We start from the raw sequence: 22,683 nt of genomic DNA, 5'->3' as shown, positions 1-22,683 counted from the left end.
GCCACTGAATTTTAACATTTTCGTCGAGTAAGAAAAAAAACAGCAATAAAAAGTTTTGAAATATGTTCATCCAATTCAATAAACAAAAGTAGTGACATAAATATTTTTCATATGATCTCTAGATAAATGAAGTATGATCCTTACCTATATGCTGCAAATGTTGCTGGGTGACCAAGTAAACCAAATCAAAAGAGCAATGATTGCTTCATGAAAAAAAAATATAGTGCACAGCTTACAAAAAATATGAAAAAGGCTAAAGTCTAGTGAGAATCATCAATGAATATAACATTAATAGTAATGTCAAGAACTTAGGCCTTTTTATATAAATTCTATAAAGAGAATATTTTTCCACCATTAATCCAAGGAATTTGAAAAGACCAAAAATGAATGATATTATCATATGAATGAATTAATGAATAAATTAATATCAACCCTTCCTCTTCTTTTAGTTTTAAACCGGTAGTAATTACAATGACCACATTGTCTTTTCATATGATGATAATATCATTAGTATTAATTAGTATACTACGGTCAGTTTATTGTTTAATAATTTAATATTTAATTAATTATACATTTTATGAAGAGATTTTTGGATTATTATTATTAATTTATTATTATATACATATAGATTATAGATGATAAATATGTATTAAATTAGATATTTTAATTAGGAATTAATCTAAGGAAGTGCAAAAGTCATTAACATATTAATTAAAATGATACAATTTAATATTTAAATTAAATAATTAAATGTTTTATAATATTTTAATTTATAATAGGGATAAAATCGTAATTCAACTTTTAACTTTTTTTGTTCCCACTTATAGTAATATATGATATATAGGTACTTGTTGTAGTAAAATGTAAACACATAGTTCTTTAACTTGCGGTGCTTAAATATTTTGCAAATGTTGATATCTAATCACCTTTTGATTGACCAAAATTTTATGTATTTTTTAGTTGTTGCTGACAATATGTATACTTAATTGCTTATAGACGGCTAAGCTTAATTTGACCATGCCTATTTTGAGACTTTTCTACTGGACAAAATGTTAGAAATATTGAAAAACACTTATAACAAACATGCATGTCCACCCAATAATTTATTATATGATTTTGATTTTTTTTATTATTGATTTTCATACAAAATACACATGCAACGCACGTACCCAGAAACTAATAGTTTCCAAAAAAACATGAAAACATTTCAAGTTTGTTGGAATAATTTGTTTAAGACATTATTTCTAGAAAAGAAAGTCCCAAGTGCATTGCTTTTCCTTCCTGACTCAGTTCTCATTATCATCTTCTGTTCATCATTTTGAGGAACAACTATTTCCACTTGAGGTGTTGTAGTTTCATTATTGTCAAGAATGATCCCTTGCTTTTGTATATATTCCCATTTGTCTTGGAAAAGATAGAAAAGTCCCATGAATGATATTTGAGCTGTAAAAATTATTGTCCAAAGGCTTATTGGCTTAGATGTTCTTTGATTGTAAGCATTTAAGCCTGTGTAAGTGTTGATAATTCCTGCCAAGCATATTGTTGTTCCAAGTAGCCAATGGAAAAAGTACCATACACTTCTTCCTTTACTTCCCCTGTAGTCCAAAATAAGTTAGTCTTCAGTTAAATCCCATAGAGATGTGTCTATCGAGACGAATTCAAGATTTAGAATTAGTTGATTCAGAAAGAGCTTGATCTAATTATATTTTTTTGGTATATGTACACATAATTCTAGTTGAAAACTATGGTTTAGTGGAACCATAGAAGCACCTAGATGTGCATTACTCATATTGACATTATGCTTGTAATTATAAGTGTATGTACAAAAGGCTCAAAGGTGTGATATAGTGTCAATGAAATTGGTGAAAATTGTTAAAAAGATCAACGTTCAAATTCTAATAAAGATAGAAAACGTACTCTAGAATTCAGAGGCGGAGCCAAAGTTAGGAGTTTGGGGGTTCTAAATCAAATTTGTTTGGGGGTTCGCATGTTAATATACATATATTTATTTAGTTTTTAAATACAAATATAGGATCTACGAAAAAGCTAGTGGGTTCGTCCGAACCCATGAACCCCACCTAGCTCCGCCTCTGCTCTAGATAATTTGTTTGCATCCATAAGTTGGTGAATAAAGCTACTTAATACTTGAATTAATGAAAAATAACAAATACTGAATAGTATAGTTGATTTTCGTGCAAAATAACTATAACACCATCTTTATAAAGAAAAGTTTAGGTACAAAACGACAAACAAGAAATCTAAGGAAATACCATGGGCTACAAAAGTAACTCATAGAAAAACTCGAAACGGTTTTGAGCAAGAGAGTATTTGTACCCGAAAAATACACAATTGAGTAGGTAGAGGATATCTAAGGGTTTAAAACAACTCTCTCTAAGTAACTCAACTAAATAGCCTCGGGAGAGGGGTCACAATGACCAACCCTAGGCGACTGTTTATAAAAAACACAAATCTTTACAAAGTCGTAAGACCATGTATGTAGATTAATTTTCTTTTAGAAAGCCAAGGTGCTGCTTTTCCTACATATATTTTATATTATAACCTAGGCTAAGTATCACTATATCTATTAATTGTGTTGAAAATAAAGGAAAATTAGTTACCTCTTAGGTCTTCGAAATCCCATAAAAAATTGGACATATATGGCAATATAAAGTGCTAAGCCTATTCTTTGGTGATTGTTGTTGAACAAATTTTCAAAGCTCTTTATTGATAGCACAGCTCCAGCAGTAGCCAACACCACAGAGAGCACCTTTTCAATTAGAAAATAGAAAGAAAAAAATAGGATCAATTATTACAGCCAGAAACAAAAGAAATAACATAATTTTTTTATTTTCTATTAGTTAAATTAATCCTCATTTTTGCCACATACAATGGACATAATCATAGTCAAATATGTTTTTACTTATACTCCCACCAAACTGTGGGCTCACATAAATGAATTTTGAACTTTTTAATCCTTACTATGATTAAAGTGCACCTATGATAATTAAGTAGCAGAACAAAGTAAAGATCATTACTTGTCATGGCACAAAAGAAACATCTATCATTCATCAAAGAGATGTCAAAAAAGTTTTTTTTACAACAATTTAAAAAAAAAATCAGAATTTGAAATTAAATATCCATCCGTTTCAATTTATTTATCTTACTTTCCTTTTTTAGTCTATTTCGAAAAGAATGTCTCTTTCCTTTTGTGACATGTGTCATGTTTTAACTCCGTGTCAAGTCGAAACTAGACAAACAAATTGAAACAGATGAAGTATTAATTACCTGAAGAGTTACATGAAGATAAAAGAGAATTTTGAGTTTTATTGTGCTACACTCTTCTGTGTTGGAGAGTCTTATTGTGAGTATTCCAGCAGGCATCAAGAATCCCATTGAAGCCCATAATAATATTCCATGAATTTCAATATCAAATATCCTGTGAGAATTCACCTGTACAAATACTTTTCATTACTTGTCAAATTCTCATTCCTTCATTGAAAAAAAAATAGCAAGGAAGGGAAAGTGAAAGATCTTAAAACTCGTTAGATTTAAATCCTGAATCCGCCGCCTATGTAAACACAACAATGGGGGGGGGGGGGGGGGGGGGGGGGGGGGGGGGGGGGGGGGGGGGGGGGGGGGGGGGGGGGGGGGGGGGGGGGGGGGGGGGGGGGGGGGGGGGGGGGGGGGGGGGGGGGGGGGGGGGGGGGGGGGGGGGGGGGGGGGGGGGGGGGGGGGGGGGGGGGGGGGGGGGGGGGGGGGGGGGGGGGGGGGGGGGGGGGGGGGGGGGGGGGGGGGGGGGGGGGGGGGGGGGGGGGGGGGGGGGGGGGGGGGGGGGGGGGGGGGGGGGGGGGGGGGGGGGGGGGGGGGGGGGGGGGGGGGGGGGGGGGGGGGGGGGGGGGGGGGGGGGGGGGGGGGGGGGGGGGGGGGGGGGGGGGGGGGGGTCATACCTTAGGAACATGTTGGTTGATGCTAATCAACTGACTGTTGAGTTGGATGTCTTCATTGGATAAACAAACAATGAAATGTAGAAATACAAAAAAAGCAAAAACAGAAGTAATTGACATCCAATATTTCCTCATTCTTGATTCATTCAGAGAACAAGAAGTTCAGCAGCTTTAAAAAGGCAGCAAATTTAGTACTGAAGAAATCTGATTTTTTAGGAAAGTTGGGTAATTTGATGGAAGAGGAAACTCAAGATGACAAATTATTTATTGTAGTGGGATATAGACTTTTAAAACCATGCAAGGAATTAAAGGACTACTTTTAAAGTTTTTTCACTTTATAACATTCTTAGCTTTTATAGCTTTTTTTTAATATTATGATATTTCTAATGACAAACAAGGATAACCATATTGACTTTATTTAATCTTAGTTATAATGATGAGCATGTTATCTAGATTAGACTAAAGACATATTTTTAATTTTTATTAGCTCTACTAGGATGTATCTTTTGCTTCTTGTATAAAAAAGGTACTCTTAGATCATTTAACAAAAAGACCAAGTGTCCATTTCTTCATCTCTTGTGCAAAATTGCTAGCTATATATAATAGTAGTAACCTTTACTTTTCATATACTGAAAGTTACTACACTAGATAACAATAACTACGGCTTCAGTTCCAAACAAGTTCGGGTTGGCTATATGAATCCTTACACTTCATTTAAATGCATTTCATATAATCATTTATGAGGATCCATCATGAATTGACAAGTTTTATATTAGTTGTCAGCCTACCGTAACCCTCCTCCTTTATCTGGACTTGAGACCGACAATGTGAACAAGCTCATTTATAATTGAAGTTGATAATAAGTTAGCATTCCATGATTAGTCACAAGGTTAATATATCCCCTTCTCAAAATTCAAGGGGTTGATAGAGACACAATTATAGCTAGAAAAGAATTTTTAAATGTACAGTTAAGAATAACACCACAAGTTTCAATCATTTGGATAAATGGGAGATATCACTTTTCTAACCAAAAATTGAACAAACACCAAACATATGATTTCTTCACAAAAACATATGAGCATTGCTACTACTAGATTCAACCAAAGCTTGATTAACAAGTTTTTTTTTATGCCAGTTAATGTCAAGTTTTAGTACAAGACAGCTCAACAGTTAAAAATGGTAATGATATTTGCATACTGGTGGTAGACAAAGATAAAGTGCTTTTGCCCCATCTAATCATATACCAAAACTTCTTTCCTCACATTCATAATAATGGTTCCCAAAGTGTACCATTAAAAAGCATATACATATGAATTATAATATCAGTGTAGTTTAACGTGTGATAGTAAGTTAGTTACCTCAATCTTAAAAAATGACTTGATTGTGTAAATGATTCTTAAGTGTCTTTAGTGCATAAAACTTAAAACTGTTCTACAAATAGATCATACTTAGGTGTCTTATATCCTTTCCTCATCAACTATTTCCATATTTCAATTTTATGTAATTTCTATCTATTTTAACTAAAAGAAACAAGTAATTCCTCTTCCTATTTCACTTAAGAAATATTGGTTGAAGGAACTTTAGGAAAATGTTAATTTATGACAAAGTTTGAAACTCAAGAATATTTTATCTTATTCTTTGTTGATCAAAGTAGAAAAGGATACCCTTATTTTATCCCTGTAGAAAGATTAGTTTCATGGCTTACTTTTTACTTTAATATATTGAGTATCCCCTTTTCATTTCCTCTCTTTGAAATTCTTGATTGAGGTTGGTGAAAATAAACTGTCCAAGTAATATAAGAGGTTATTTCATCTTAGGCTTGTCAAACATTGCAGCTATATAAAGTAGTTTTGACAAAACTTTAGTACCTTTGTTGGAGTAATAATAGCTCTTTTGTAGCAAATGAAAGGCATTTTGACATCTATCCTAGTTTGGTGAGGGGTCACATCCATGTCCTAAATTCCATCTTTGTTATGCATGCACTTTTTTTTCTCTCTTTATTGTATAACCAAAATCCTTTAATCATTGTGAATCCAGATGATTATAACATGTAATTGGCATATCTAAATATGATCAGAACAAAAAGGCAATCTTAAATCAACTCAACTAAAGCACCAGAATTGCATAAATATGAAGTTGCTTCTCAATGGACAAATGACCAAACATGTTACATGAACAAGTTGGCCATAGTAGACCCTTTTATGTATTCTTGAGGCCACCCTCAGAAAAAATATACAGCAGTTTCACATATTAATTTGTAATATTTGTTTGGATTAATGTATCTTTAAAAGAGATATTCTTTTTTAAAACAGACTAAAGAAAAAGCTGGATAAATAAATTGAAACAAAGATGATGATATATAATAGTGCAGTTCCATAAAGTTGTTGAAATATTTAACGAATGAGGTAAGGAAAAGGAAAAGAAAACCTATGTAAACTAGAAATCAGAAACATTACACCTATAAAACCAATCTTCATATTGGTGTTTGGCAAACCAGTACAAATTACAACATGTATACTAACATAGTATTGCTCTAATTAAATTATCACATTCCCTATTGTTATATCAGATCAGAGTAAAATGTGGTCAGAGGATCTGTTGAGGTTAATAGCTAATTGCCTTGTTACATTTACTGATCAAGTCTGTTTGTACTTCATGGAGGTCTGTCTATATTGCTAAGTATTCGTCCTTCACATCCGTGGCGTCTACTGTATCGTGATGACGATAATGAAATACGTGAAAAGTTTCTTTGTTTACATGAAACAAAGGTTCACTACCTCGACTTTATTCCAGAGGTCCTTGGTACAGTTGGTTAGTTTCTAGTAATGATTACTCTCCTAGAATCTCTCTATATAACCCATTCACCAAGGTTCTAATCGCCCTTCCACCGCGGTATAACTTTTCCTGATGTGATATAATACCGTCCACCAGAAAAGTCTCACCCAGTATATGAGCTTGAAACCTATGATGATGATGGCCACACAAAAACTTACTTTGTAAGCACAAGTTTTGTGCACAAATTCAACTCCTACTAAACCTAATTGTATGGGTGCTGCCATCTATGGTTGTGAGCATTGTAACTTGGCCTACTGCAAACTTGGAGATGAAAGGTGGACATGCATTGACAAAGGTATGATGATGTTAAATTTCATGACGAAAACTTATTATATGTTGTGACAAGTGCACGTCTTCAATTCGTCTGCTAATTCTCCAAAACTGATCGATACTATACAACCACCACCACCACCACAACAACAAAGACACAGGGGGACTGAAACAGGAAAGACAAAGCTGCTTGATCAAGATTTCTTATTGCTCCTGGTTCACAATTGATCTGGACAGGGTCTATACAGGGAAAAAAAAAATCCAAACACAACTTGTTTTCACATATTTATGGCATACCCAGTGAGACTGCTCACCTCTTCTCAAACTGAGACAACACCAAGATGAATCAAACGAAATCAACCCCACATTTACCACCAATGCTAACAAAATTTATTAGCAAGAACTTCAACGATAAAAGCAAATAGAAATCCATGATTAAAAATACTCTAATAACCACCATCATTTGGTCAGTAGAACAAAAAGGTTTAACTTATATCTCTTTCACAATGAATCTTAACTCAACTCAACTAATGCACCAAAATTGCATAAATCTGAAGTTGCTTCTCAATGCACATATGACCAAACAAGTTACATGAACAAGTTGGGCTTAGTAGCCTTGTATGTGGTCTTGAGTTTCCTAGATGGTGGCCTGACTTTCTTGAACACCAACGGGAACTTGATCTTGGAGTCATGGAACTGCTTAGTGCTCTCCCTCTTGCACAGCTTAGCTGGAATGGTTGCTGTCTTTATGATCTGAATGCAGTGATGGCGAACTCTGTGGCGAGAAGCCATCTCAGTGTACATCTGCTCCACACCACCATTCAATGTGGTGTCACGGTACTCCTTGTACATGTTGTGGTATCCAGTTCTACTTTGGTAACGGAGCCAAATACCATAATTCTTGATTGTTGTTGGGTTCTTCTCGAAGATCTAAGAAGTTGAACATACAATCTTTATAGTTAGGAGGTTCAACACAAAGGAGACGGAAATATTGCTGAAATGAAATCCCCTAGTTTGATGGAACAACAAAGACATATCACGAAAATGAGAAAAATTCAGGATATCTTATAAAATCTCCACAAACAATTTAAACACAGCATACAGAGAAACAACCAGGGATTAGTGCATGATGCAGTGCCACAATAACCAAAACATTAATGTCATACCAATGGTTGAAAGGGATTGGAGGGAAGATATTCTATTTGCAAGAATAAGCACAGGTGCCAGGAATGACTATCACTGGACTATAAACAGGCAACAACACTGAACACTTTCATGATTTAAACTAGCCGTTTTGATCTTGCTAGTGATTTGTTTTTTTCTTGTTTATCGACAATCATGAAACTGGATATCTGTACAAAAAGCATCATTTCATGATTGCCAATAGACAAGACAACCAACAACAACAACAGAGCCTTAATCCAAAGCTAGTTGGACTAACTATATGAATCCCCTTTGATTTTGTTCCATCTGAACAAATTTCTCATTTGCCTATTCAATTATGTTCTCCAACACTAAAGTTAGCTAGATTTGCTTCTAACAAAGAAATCACTAGCAAGATCAAAAGGCTCTAAGCAAAATTTGACCAATGTACATTTTCAAAAAATAAAATTTGGACATAGGTGTACAACTAGACCTCAATTCCAATTAGATGGTATAGCCTCTATCAAATTTTTCTCTGCTAACAATTTCGCCAAGAGGGACCAATATTGCTCAAATTTGAACATTCTAACCAACTTAAATAAAAGGAAACATATATCATTGCCGTTCTTAACCGAGACTCAGGTTAAGCTCCGTCTCGGAACCTTGTGGGGTTAGGAGTAAAGCATCCCGAGGTTGGCGCATCTCGTTGAGCGTGGAGAAGCATTGGGAACCCCAATTTTATTCTTCGGAGCCATTTCTTTTTCCGTCCCCCCGACTCAGATATTGCAGCATTTTCTAACATCATATCATAGCTTGAAATTCCTGTTGCACACCAAGAGACAGGCCTCTTATCTCCTCTTTCAAACTTGGTGGAACACTGTGTTAATTACTTGAGGGGAGTTGATGTTAACTGTTTGTATCATATGCATTAAGTTGTCAGGGTTTGGATGTTCTCCCTAATGCACAAAACAAGGTAAATCGCACTGATTCCAGCACATATTGAACCAAGAACATATTATTGGGCAATAAAGATGAATGGGTATTGAAAATGCAATTTCAAAATCCAATCTTTTGAGATAAAGTTTCAAACCGAAAAGAAAACCACCCTTGGATAAAATAATATACATCAGATTTCACATATGCAATCAAAACTTCATATGATTTACATTTGTTTATTCAAAAGCGCAAATCAATTAGAACCCCAATAAGTAAAATAAAATAAAAAACTAATTACCAAATACTAAACACCATGCACCAAAAATTGCTATTATTGAACTACTGATCATAAGACTTCTAATACATAATCTAAAAATACACTCAGTCCAGATAAACTAGATAAATGAATCTTAATGATACCTCATTAATAGCCAGCATCTGACCGTTGCTCTTCTTCACCTTCTTAAGCTTCCTCAAGAAATACCTTTATATCCAACCAAATCAAACAAAACCCGGTTAGCATAAGCATTAACCATATAACATAAACAAGAAGATTGATAGGGAAAAAGTTGTAAAATACCAGAATTTGGACTTAGCACGAACTTCATTTGTAGCCCACAACTTCATACGATAAATCTTGGGATGCTCATCTGTTTCAGTGGGCAAAGCTCTCCCGACAACCTGGTACTGATGGAACTGCAATAACAACAAAAAATAAACACCATTGTTGATCAAACCTCAAATAAAAATGGAAACCCAGTGAAAAAAGAAGAGTCTTTACCTTGTACGTCACCATTTCGGCAAGGCTCTCTTTCCCTCTGCACTACGTTTGCCGCCGAAGTGAGTAAAAAGAAGAAGAAAGAGTGTTCAAGTTAAAAGTGGCTATACATAGAGCCCTAGCTCCTAATTTGGGCTACATACATAATTGGGGAGGCGGCCCATGTCTTAATGCTCCAACTTTGGGTTAATGTTTAATTTTTGTTACTTATGGGCATAAGTTTATATTTTCTTATCATAATCTAACTTGTCTCATAAGGCATAACAGGTTATGTCATTTATGGTAGGACGTATTAATCAAAATAATCCATAGATTAAAATTTAGTCCAACAAAAACATTGTTTAGTTACATTAAGGTCTTATTTTTATCTCTAGAAAAGGGAGAGATAACTAATCCAAGGTTTAACAATCCTTGGATAAGACCCTTAAAAGACTAAATTATCCCCAAAAAAAACCTCCTAATTCTTTTTTGTAATTTAATGTTCCTTTTTATTTATATGAGAATATTTATAAATATTCTTTTAACTTCTCCAAATTCGTTCCATGTAATTTGATGATTTTCAAATCAATATTTTTTTCTCCATGTTTGATTTGTTACATTGAGTTGATTTTTTCCATTTTTTTAAAATGTAGTTTGTCGATTGACCACTTGAACTATTTTTATTTTTTTTAAAAATAAGCTTCGCGTATTTGAACAATTTAAGTAGCGTTAAATCTATGTTAAGTTTAAGGTATATTTGACCAACAAAAAATTAGAAATATACTGTGCTATCAAGGATCTCTATAGTGACATATCACACCTCAAAATTAATAATATTTTTTTATATATATTTTAGTATTTAACTTGACTAGTTAAATGAAATATAAAATCTCATAATAATTTAATGGTAAAATAGGAAAGAAACTTTTTCTAAAGTTTTAAACTAGACATAAGATTAGGTGAGAAACAATGAACCAAATGCTTGATAAAAACTAATCCCTGCATTGCTAAACTCTGCATTACTAATTCCTGCATTACTAATTCATGCATTAGTAATCCCTGCATTATGCATCTTTGTACCAAACGACTCCTTAATCCCTACAGAACTTATATCAAGAGAGATATTAATACTCATGGCATAACTTAGTTCCTACCTAACTAATGCATCTAGCATAAGTTCTGTTTCAAAATTCCCACAAATTATGTCTCAAGAGGCATAACTTAATTCCTACAAAACTTATATCATATAAGACAAAAAATCTCTAAACTTATGCGAAGTGAATTAACTACTCAATTTAGCACACAACTTTTCACTAAATGACCATAGATTTGAGAGACAAATAACTACCACCCCGAAATAAGACAATTCGTGCAAAAACTTAAAAAACCATCCAACCTATCATATATGATTTTTAATTATTATTTTTTTACAAGACTTATATATTCCAATATGAATTAATAATCATATTGAAAATTAGTATAGGAAATTTTTTAATTTACGAATAATTTTAAAATGAATTGGATAAATGTATATTAAATCTATTATATATTTAAGTTTTTTTTTTAAAAAGCATTATGAAACTGTATTATGTATTATGTATATCCAAAGAAGTCATAATCTTAAAAAATGGTGAACTTCCCCCAATGGAGCTGAATATAGTTCTGCACTTATATTTTGGGGAATTTTCAAAAAATATACATCACTATTGGAGCAAAACCAAGAAGTACCATAAACATTACAAAGGAAAGTGCCTGTTTAGTATAAGAACCACCCAAGTCAATATTTGCTATACATATTGAGAAAAGGATACATCTTTCAAACAAAAACCAATTACTTAAGTTGCTCTATCCTTTCTCTCTTTCCCCCTTTTCTATGGAGATTGCCACGATAAGTTCACATATTGCAGCCTGGATAGCCTCACCAGGAATGAGTTGCCTTTGTCACACCAAAAGTCACAGCAATCAAAGCAAGCATGGCCTGATTTACCGAACAAATAAACAAAGTCAGAGGTTGATATGGTATGAGAAAAGAAATCGATAAATAATGGAGTGATGTGCAGACTGTGCTTCTATTGGGTACTGCAGAAATCAGAAAGCTAATCAGTGCATAGCTACAACTGCTTGGATGGTAATAACAAACATTTGTCCCCTCCCCCTTCATCCCCCATCTACCCTCAACCCCAAACAAAGATAGGCTTAAAGCACCTTCGCAGCATATTACAACTCACGTTTAGCATTACTAAAAGGGTATTTAAACTGTAACACAGAGTAGGATTGACACTAACACAGATTACTTAAGTATTGCCCTGCAAGCAGAGCAGCATTAATGCACAGGAGTATCAGTGCAGGATTGCTTATTCGCTAACATGGGAGGCTTTTATGTGACAGCTAAGAAGTTGTCCCAAATCAAATGGAGGAATAATTAAACTGCACATTACTTGGATACAAATCCACTATCAGAATAAGAAGATTGAAAATATGAACATAAGGCTTCAAGCCCCAGCTTTCCTGAATATCAGTCAGCACTAGAAGGAAAAGTAACATAAATACATAAAGAAGCCAAAAACTCATGCAACAGTCAGATTAGGACTTTGGCTCTATTGAGAATAAAGGTTATTGTTGAATAATTTGTGAGAAATGCTTCCTCGCAGCCTCATAGGAATGACAATCTGATGATTGGGTTAATCTGGCAGACCAGGAACATCAAACATGACATGAAAAGGGGCAAAAGCAATTGTGCCAAAAAAAAAAAGGGCAACTAAAAGAGGTTGGTCTTAGAATAAATTACCCAAATGTAATCCATCTCTCAACCTAGTCTAATTTTCCATCCTTTTAATGTTCCTCTAATATATCTTCATAGAAAAGCCAAGTTATAATATATATTTAGGACTGCTCTTGCATAAGGTAAATATCAATAGAAAGGGATATCTAAGTGAAATGAAGTAAATTCCAAGGTAAGGCGGGCAAGCACTCACAGGGTGGAACAAAATATAGTTTTTTGATATCAAATCCACATACTCTAGAAGTACAAAACATTTATTCTTTTCAAAATTTCTAGCTGCCCAAACCAAATTTTATTACTCACCCTATTCTATTTTATATGGCACACATTTTTTCTTAGTTTGTACAACAAAGAATAACGCCTATATATATTTGCGAACTCTTCAACTTTAAACATCAAATTTTACCCTTAATGACATGCTTTTATATCCATAAAAGTGACAATAAATGTTTAAAACCATAAGTTCTAAGGGTACTTTTGCTATGTGCCAAAAGTTTTTCCTTTACTCTGTACCCAATGAAACTGGGTAATTGTACCCCAACAATATTGCTCAACTCGACTCCTAGAAGAGCATATTATGCCCAAGAATTTGTGACAGAAGGGATATCATCAACCATACAATTGAAACAAAAACAAAGCACTTAACAAACTATTGCTACTGCACATTATCCATCCCAAAAATGAGAGGACTTACTAGAAACATCTTTTGTCTAATTCACCCGAGCTGCGAGAATTAAATCTACAATTTATATAGCATTCAAACTTCTCATTTAACCTTACACTTCCAGTCTACCCCAACAAAAGAAATAAGTGGCCTACACTGCCACACACTGCTTAAGTTTGTTCCTTATTTTTCTTTTTCCGTTTCATCTCTTGGTAAGTGGTAATCTTATTTCTTCATAATCGTATTCATCCTTTTCTCTTTGTCAGACTATATAACTTTTGTAGAATATCACGGAGAGTTATAGCACATGTGAAAAGAATCCCGGTTTTAGGATCACCCATAATGCCAGTAGATAGAAATGAGAGCATACTTCTGACATTAAGCCAGTATTACAAGTGTGAGACTAACATAGCCATGCCTGGTGAAATCAAGGCATATAAAGTATCTTCCACATAGTAATTTGAGAGAGAGAAAGAGAGAGAGAAATTACCCCTAATGTGCATGCTATAAGGCCAGCCTTCTCTCTATAATCAATCCGAACACACAGAAGAAGAAAAGCTCCAACGTACCAAGGTATGGTACCAAGAAAGAAACCAGAGATGAACCTTCCAAACAAAACAGAAAAAAAATGAAAGTAAGCCAACATTGAAATCTTAATCACTCTTTACAAATTGAGTTAATGAAAATCTGGTCACTGAAACACCAGAAAGAGGTAAATCCAGTAGCAACTATCAGATCACACTTTTTGAAACCGCTGAGTTGTTATTCCTGTGTGCCTTCACATTGTTTCCCCAACATCCAACTTACCAGTCTTTATTTTAATATAAATAAGACTCTAAAGACAATGAAAGAGCTCTAAAATAAAAATAAAACCTGAGTATGATTACATATATCACTTTTTTTGCATAAAGCAAAATATTTATCAATCTGACCACAATACATAAAGAAAATTTAAAAATAAGGGCTCAAGAAAATGTACAAGAATAGAAACATACAAGAACCAGCCGATCCCCACACCACAGCAAGGAAGACGGTGCTCCCTCATAGGTCTACCTTCAGCAACAGCATAACCTAAGCCACGGTGAAGAAACATAATGAACATGGCATATATCATCTGACATTAAAATAATGTTTTTGAACAACCAAATATTTTCAAACTAGCAATTAGAGCAGAAAAAATTAAAAAGCATTTTCAAAAGTGTCATTCCTGAAATTTTTCGAGACAGCGTGTATAACTAGTTCAACATTCTTCCTATGTCAGTTCTCTTCTAAATAACATTTGACTCCACTTCTACAACTTCTAAATGCTTAAAGAAAGTTGGAGACATTACATATTCCATCTGCCCGATTAAATGTGGAAGTGTGTAACTGGGCACAAAATTATAAAAATTAAAGAAGCCTTTTGACATGTAAGCAAAAGACACCAAAATAAAATTATGAAGATCCAGAATTCCAAAATTTTCTGACAGCCTAAATCTAAGGTGGATTTTTTTTTTTTTTGGATAACCGAGAAATCCGTCTGTGACCCGCCCCCTTTGGACCAATCACAGCCTTCTAAACTCGGTGGATAATGGGCCCGCCCCTCTACCCTTCTCCACTTAAATACCGGGCTTCGCTTTGCATGGTGTGGGATCTAAGGTGGATTTTTTGCTTTTATCATTTTCCTTATTCTAATCTTTATTCTTCAGTTCACTTTCCAAGAAACACAATCTTGATTCTTAACAAATCACGAAGTTACTCTGAAGAAATGTTACCAGCCTCAACAAAAAAAAAAGTTACTCTGAAGAAAGTGAATTATCCATAACACATCAATCATCATCCGTACTATAGGTATCTTCTCTATATTTCTAAGGGGGAGGAGGCATATTTTTCATAAGTGAACAAAACATTTTGTTTTATTAATATAAGCAGCCAAGCACAAAGCGCTGGACAGTACAAAAAAAGGTCATTTCCCAGCAACAAAAGATTGCCAATTGCCTAGTTATAACCCTGTTCAAACTGAAAAATCTATGAAACCTATCAAAAAATCTAGATTTCATACATGGTTGATTCATTCTACATCTTGAATTTTTCTGGAGTATTTTCCTATATGGCATGTGAAGCTTTTAATGAGTAGTAGAAATGGATATCATCACCAGACATATATTTTATGTACTACCTTCATTATGTTTAAATTTTTGCATAGAGTTCACTATATTATACAAAATTCATATGGCATTTTGACGAGTTCTAATTTAACAGCTATAATTTCTTCCCTACGCATTCACCATATTATCAAGCCCCTTCTTGTAATTCCTCAATGACAAGACCATACAAGGATTTCGTTTTTTTGATTGGTGACAAAACCATACAACCATCTAATCATATACTATAACCAAAAGACTTATATACCCTGCATTGTGTCCCGAATTAACTTATTAGCAGAAAAAAGCTGTACCTTAACGAATCATGCTATATATACTTGATTTAGCCTCTGTACCTCCCAATATGGTTTGCCTACACTCTACCCTCCCCGATCTCACTCGTGGGGTTACACTCGGTGTGTTGTTGTTATTTTAAATAATCCAGGATGAGAAGTTGAATTAAAATTCCCAACTTTAACTTAATTCACGGAAACAAACAGAATTTATCAACAAGCGTGAAAAAAGTAATCATGGAAGCGCCTGTAGATATATATATGAATATGTGGGAAAACATACCGTGAACAGTTTGATAACCATGAGGATAGTATTGAGGAGGAGCGCCGGCAGCACCAGGCGGAGGAACGGGCTGAGGAAAACCGAACACTTGATGAGACTGTGGAGGAGGAGGCGGATGATTGGCTACTCCTTGAAATGTACCGTAGTAATAGTTTGCCGGCAAGGGTTCGCCGGTGGCCGAAGAGGCCCTATTCTTCCCGTCTTCTTTGCTCATACTTCCCCTGATAGAGATCGAGTAACAGTTTAGGGTTTCGGGATTGAGTTGAAGTCGTAATGTTTCTGACGCCGATTGTCAGAATCAGATCGGCGCGGCTACGTGATCGGCGATTTCGCGGTCTTCGGTTTCTCTTGGGGGCAAGATGTGCTGCTGGTTTTGTCAATTTGGCTTTCGGCTTCGCTTAGCTGGTAAGTTTCACGCCAACACGTGGATATAAAAATTAATTTTGGATAAAAGTAAGAAGACCAGAATAAAAAATTAAATAAAAGAAAAGAAAAAAGAATATATTTTTAATTTCAAATATTTATTTTTACACCCCATCTCACCCCTAGTCCCGCCAGCCCCACCCACTCCCCTACCCCAAAAAAAAAATTAAATTTATTTAAAAATATTTTTAATTTCAATTCAAAAATTATTTTCTACTCTCTGATAAAAAAAGAGATATTTTCTCAACAATAATTTTCATTCATAAATCAAACACAAAAAAATCTTTTTCGAAAAATATTTTCCACTCACCAACCAAACATGAAAAAATAAGTCAAAAATCTACTTGTTTTTCAGGAAAACATTTTCCTTCATACCAAACACACCCTAAAGGGAAAAGGGTCAGAAATGTCCTTAAACTATGCGAAAGGAACAAAAATACCCTCCGTTTGTAGTTTGGTCCAAAAATGCTCTTGCCGTCAATATTTTGGTCTGAAAATGCCCTTATTGTTATTTAATGGGTCAAAAATGTTCATTTTCTAAATAAAATATATTATTTATTTTCTTTTTTAATACATTCTTTTTCTAATAATATTTTTTAAATTAGCAAATATATATCTTACTTCTATTAAGAAAAAAATAAAAAATGAAAATGTTGACACCCAATTTTGGCCCTCCACAATTTAGTTAATTTTCAAGCTTCTCAAATTTCGAACAATTTGAAATAATTATTTTCGTAAATCAAAATACTTTAAAAAAAAATAAAAAAATTTCAAGGCACTTTTGCCATTTTTCATATAGATTATATAATACTTAAAATATAGAGATTTATATAATTTTCAATTTGAATAAACATTCAGAAGGTCGCTTTTACTAAAAATAGGTTTCTAACTAAATATGCATTTTATTTCCTTAAAGATGATTACCTCACATATTGGTTTTTTGCGTCAAAATAATTGTTTTATGTTGCAAGATTTGAGAAGCTTAATCTTTAATTAAATACGTAATTTACTTTTGCTTTCAATTTATTTAAGATACGGTAAGAGGACCAGTTCCTTAACCCACTTATTTTTCCTCAGCTTTTTAATCCAATTTTTTGGCCCCAAAAAGCTTTAAACCAGCCCACACCCTTTATTCCACTATTTTCCTAATCCCCTTTACCTCACGCGCACACACACTCTTTTTGTTTCCTAGAAAGAACACACAGAACTCTCCTACACGCCCCCCGATCCCACCTCTTTCTTCTTCTTCTTCCTCAGCGAAAGCAACCAAACGAACCCAACTTCAAATCCTCAGATTCACCGCCTCAATTTTCCTCTTTTCTCCTTCAATTCGTACTCTCCGCGTGCATAGTACGAGCTCAAAGACGCCTCAAGCTTCCAGCATTGCATTCCTCAACGGTAATACCCTTATAATTTTCGATTTTCCTTTTTCAATTTCGTTCAAAATGGTACGAATTCGTACACTAACTAGTTGGCAATCCTTATATGTTAAGGGATTTTGAAAATTCTCAAAATCCCACATCGAAAATCTTTCCAAATTTCGTGAGATTTTAGGTCCTATAAATACCCCTCCCTCTTACTGTTCAAGGGAGGTTTTTTGGGAGGCGAAGAAAAGAGCACCCCGCTATGTTTTTTTGGGAGCTCTTATTTTCGTCACTGAAATTCAATTGATTTGCGGCTATTTTGAGTCGGGGTGGTGGTAGAGTTCGTCACATCCGGACTCCAGTTTCAGTCGCTGCCCAGAACCAGGTAACTCTTTCCTTTCCTTTTCTATTTAGTTTAATTTTAGTCTATGTTGTTGTGTTATGTGTTAGAGCCGATTTAAGGCTAGTATGTTTCCTAACATTTATATGTTGATGAATATTTTTGTTGAATGCCTAAGTATTGGTGATTTTACAAGTACATTAGCAATGTTTCTTTTATTCCCTGTGGGTTGTTTGAATTTCCAATCCTAGTTTCTGGAGAGAGTTACTGTTTTTTTTTCTTTCCAGATTTTTCTTTTAGTAAAAATGTGAAATCCTGTTTTGACTTAATAGCACATTTTGCTTGATCGATTCTGTATCGCATCTGGTGATTGAAAACAACCTAAAAAATGCCTTACCCTTGCTAACTCGACTGAATAGTCACTCCTCTATTGTTTCCTTAAGAATCTATCTCTTGCTCCATAAAATGGTTAAAATGTTAGTACTTGGTTTAGTTTCTGTCATTTTAGTCTCTGTGAAATAGGGGTTTATTTATAAGTTTATAAAATTTGAGGTCTCAAATTTATCGTTCAAGATTGTTTTGTATCACGTTTTTATCAAATTTCTCAAGTAATATATGATTAAAATGTTGCTGTGATTTGTTCGAGTTTAACTGTTGTTTATATTATGAACTTGTTTCTTTAGTTTAGTATGACACTTTTGATACTCTATTTAGTTCGTTTGTGGTCCAAGGGATTGAGCAATTGTATGTTATATGTAGATTCATTTGAGTGCACTCAATCTCAATTCTACTTTTACATATGCTCCTTAAAGTGAACCCCTGCTTTCTTCGTTTTACATCCAGTTCCCTTTTTTCACAATGTGGGTTTCTTACTTGCTTCTTATGTTAAGGATTTTATTTGTTCGGAAACCATGAGTTGATCCTAGGTTTAGTTGAGCTCTAGATGAAGTTGAATTTCTCTTTGGTTGCTCCTAAATCCTTTAGATCCTCATGTCACTCCTTGAGCTATAGATCCTAAATTGTGTACATTTGCTTGGCTTGGAATTCATCCTATTTGCTGATTATTAGTTTAAATATTGGATGTCATAGATGTGTTGTTCTATTCGGAAGCTCATATGTCATGTGCTGCTTTACTAGTCGTGATCTTTTGTTGATTCGCTCAATTTCTGAAATGGTAAAGCATGTTAGCCTTACAATGATTTCTTCCAAGTACAGTTTTTTGAAGTCCTGTTATGCTTAGTTTACCTAGAGTTAGTATGGATAAATTATGCATCTAAGTGATATAATATATGTTAGTACTTTGTTAATTTAGCTCATTGTTTACTCTTTGTTAAAATCAATCGAAGTGTGGTAATTTTGTGAGTTAGAGATGAGTAATTTATAGCTAGCAATGTGCTGATTGAAACTTGAATCTATGAGTTGGTTAATTAGACTTAAGGCTATAAAATCAAGTGTTTTATTTTTCTCTTCTTAGCATTCTCTCCTATCTTTGTGTTTTGCTCTTATTAGTTTTTATTTTTGAGTCACACTAGATAAAGCTAAGAAGTTGTCTGTTTGTTTTAATTTTAGTTTTGCATGTTTCAATATAGACTACAATACTATAATCTTGTTTAAGTTCACATACAACTTCTATGCATGTATAATTTACTTCTAAGTTCCTTCATTTCTCAAAATATTTTTCTTTGTCTTGTGTCTTGCTTAAGAAAGTTGATGTGCTGCTTAGTATTGAATGCTTTGGTTTTTATGTTCTCTGCAATGATCCCTTATTTTTTTTGCCTACAGATGACTTGTTTATTGACTTAGTTTTTCCTTTTTTTTTTAAAAAAAAAAAAAAGAAAATCTGTCCAGTTTACCATACTACTTAAGTTCTGAAAGCTGTGACTAATTAATGATCATGTGTTTCTGGTTTGGTTAGTTTTAACGATAATTTTAATTCGTTATGTTTTCCTTGGAGTTCATCTATACTAGCTAATTCTTTTTCTTATTATGCATGAACACGCTTCCATTGAGTTCACACGGACTCCCCTCTCTTGCATAGTCCTCTTCTTGAGTCAAACCTCCTCCGAGTCGTGAAAGGGAAGCTAGTATTATTGGGTTAAAACCCAAGCAAACCAGCAGCAACAGCAGCCTTGAAAAGGCAGGGAAACGAGGAGCAAAAATTGGGTTTAAAACCCAAGTAACGTGAGCAGATCGCAACTGCCCTAAAGGGCTGATATTTTAGGGATTTTTGACTTATTGATTCAATTATTATTGATGGCAGCTGCTCAGTAACAGGTCACAGCAGTTTCGAAGGGCTGAAACTTGCATTTTTCAGACTAAGAAAGTTTGAAAATTGCGCCAGCAACAACAATTAAGAAGCAGCGAATGGACTTAGATTTGTCCAAGTTCTCTTCGCACTTTTATTTTCCTTATTTTGTGATAATTGCTCTTAACTTCTAACATTTATTTTCTTAACTTAGATGAATCTTTGGAGGGATTTTTATTTCATATTTTGTCGCTTGTTTACTTTAAAATTTCCAAATTTCCAAAACCCATTTTAAGTTAGGTAATATGCTTATTAGAATAACTTGAGAACCTTTTATGTTCTTTCATAGTTATTGAAAAGCTTTGAATCCATGTTTATGAGTTTGGAATTAGCTATTTAGTTCAAATTTTGACTAGGATAGAGTTGTTAAGTCGTCTTAAACTAAAATTAGTTATCTTTTAAAAAATGACTGAAGACTGTGTATGAATGACTTGAGGAATTTTTATATCCTTTCATAGTTGCTAAACAAGGTCCCTTGATCCATGTTGATGAGTTCGAATTAATCGTATGGTTCAAAACATAACTATGAATAAAAGTTTTAAGTTAGGATTATTTTTGAGATTTTTAAAAGTATCAAGGGATTTTTATCTAAGTTTCAAATGAGATTTTTATAAGTAACCATTTTTTACAAAGTTAGCCAAATTTTTAAATCCGTCGGTCAACCGCGTGTTAGCGGACTCTCTAAGATGCCTAAACCCTTCCTTAGAAAATTATTTGAACCCTTACCCGACTTTGGTTTTATTTAAATTACTTTCTTTCAAAATTCTCCTTTTAAATGGTTTTCTTAATTTTCCTAAAAAATTAAGTGGCGACTTCCAAATTATAGATTTTTCCAAAACTCAACAAAAATTGCCAAAGTTGCGAAAATGGTCTCGAAACCTTAGTTTTCGAAATCAGGTCGTAACAAAAAATATTACTTATTTTATTATAATTATTTTTTATGATGGATATATTATGATCTTATATATATGGCATATATTATCTGTCGAAAGGGTACATGAAGTTATTCTATTTTAATTGATAAAATGAGATTAAGAAAAAGAAAAATAAATCCTACATTTTTATTTGTTAAAGTGATTTTAAAAGAAAAACAAAATAAGAATCTTTAATAATATGTTAATTAGGAAGAAGATATGTTTAAAAAGAAAAAAATAATATATTTATTCAGAAAAGGGCATTTTTGACCCATTTAGTAACTATAGGGGCATTTCTGACCAAAGTATTGATGGTAAGGGCATTTTTGAACCAAAATATTAACGGCAAAGACATTTTTGAACCAAACTATAAACGGATGACATTTTTGTTCCTTTCACATAATTTAAAAGCATTTTTTACCCTTTTTCCTACATTAAATGCCCTTATAATATGACTCAATTGCAAAAACACTTGTGGGAAAAGGAACAAAAATTGAGTGAAGAGAACACAATGGAAGATTTTATGAAGCAAAACTTTCTTTAGTGCATAGCCGGGTTCATGATTGCGGATTATGCAAACCGACTTCTCCTGATGGCATATTGAAACGTGGTAGAAGAGGATAGCTCAACGAAGGAAGCTAAGTAAGGGCACTACAAGAAACACAAAGGAAAGGCATGCTTCAGGATCGAACAACTAAAGTCGAATCAGAATATTCAGCCACAAACCCACCATTGTTTAATCAAGTACTTGTAAATCAAAACAATGTGCAATAGATATTAGTTGACAATCTGATCAACAAAGTAGTCAGATGAATTAAACTCATCTTCTTCTTTAATACAAACATCTGAGAGACCAGGAACTACATACATTGTGGATTCCAAACTAAAAAGATGTCAAAAGTTTTTCATGTCATCTCTAAGGATAGCAAAAAGGGGAAGCAGAAACTTCTTTCATGCAATCCTAGTAGCCAAGTCAACCTGTTGGGGATCGTCGGTGGAAATGATCTTCAAATTTATGCCAGCCCTGCATTATCAAGAAAAAGAATGTAAGTGAGTTCTCCAAATATCTTTCAAAGCCAACAATCCCTCGCACCACTCATTTCTACTCCGAACATGCTCCTCAGAGACCCATGGACCAAATAGCTAAGAATATTATGTCTAAAACAAAGTCCCAACCAACCAAGGAGAAAAGACAGTGGACAGGAAGCAAAAAGAGAGTTTCTAAGCTAAGGAAAAACAAAGCTTGAAATTCAAGATCAAAAGCCCCAAAGATGCAACTTGAAGTAGCAAATGATTAAATGAAGAGG

General features: G+C 34.0%; 3 protein-coding genes and 1 long non-coding RNA gene across 4 annotated transcripts; 1 reads left to right on the top strand and 3 right to left on the bottom strand.

Annotated features, from left to right (window-relative positions):
* Positions 1-1,098: 1,098 nt before the first annotated feature.
* On the bottom strand, positions 1,099-4,262 carry LOC102585806 (cytochrome b561 domain-containing protein At4g18260-like). The gene is made up of 4 exons (XM_006365486.2): positions 3,948-4,262; positions 3,286-3,450; positions 2,619-2,767; positions 1,099-1,595 (listed from the first exon to the last, which is right to left on the bottom strand). The coding sequence occupies exons 1-4, from the start codon at positions 4,077-4,079 to the stop codon at positions 1,208-1,210; spliced, it is 834 nt and encodes a 277-aa protein (XP_006365548.1). The 5' UTR covers positions 4,080-4,262; the 3' UTR covers positions 1,099-1,207.
* A 3,154-nt stretch (positions 4,263-7,416) lies between these two features.
* LOC102577837 (uncharacterized) lies at positions 7,417-9,943 on the bottom strand. The gene is given in 4 exon segments (NM_001288323.1): positions 7,417-7,979; positions 9,549-9,612; positions 9,709-9,824; positions 9,910-9,943. Coding segments are annotated over 4 exon segments (537 nt in total). The 5' UTR covers positions 9,925-9,943; the 3' UTR covers positions 7,417-7,637.
* A 1,578-nt stretch (positions 9,944-11,521) lies between these two features.
* On the bottom strand, positions 11,522-16,442 carry LOC102585144 (60S ribosomal protein L18a-like protein). The gene is made up of 4 exons (XM_006365484.2): positions 16,031-16,442; positions 14,327-14,402; positions 13,822-13,936; positions 11,522-11,863 (listed from the first exon to the last, which is right to left on the bottom strand). Exons 1-4 carry the CDS (start codon positions 16,242-16,244, stop codon positions 11,804-11,806), a joined length of 465 nt encoding a protein of 154 aa, XP_006365546.1. The 5' UTR covers positions 16,245-16,442; the 3' UTR covers positions 11,522-11,803.
* Positions 16,443-17,452: 1,010 nt separating this feature from the next.
* LOC102584919 (uncharacterized) lies at positions 17,453-20,621 on the top strand. The gene is made up of 2 exons (XR_368792.2): positions 17,453-17,851; positions 17,947-20,621. It is a non-coding gene; the product is annotated as an uncharacterized lncRNA (long non-coding RNA).
* Positions 20,622-22,683: the final 2,062 nt, after the last annotated feature.

Source organism: Solanum tuberosum, unplaced genomic scaffold (genome assembly GCF_000226075.1).
Source record: "Solanum tuberosum cultivar DM 1-3 516 R44 unplaced genomic scaffold, SolTub_3.0 scf00552, whole genome shotgun sequence".
NCBI classification, from domain to species: Eukaryota; Viridiplantae; Streptophyta; class Magnoliopsida; order Solanales; family Solanaceae; genus Solanum; species Solanum tuberosum.
Note: the sequence above shows the minus strand (reverse complement) of the source record. Positions and strands in the feature narration are given on the sequence as shown.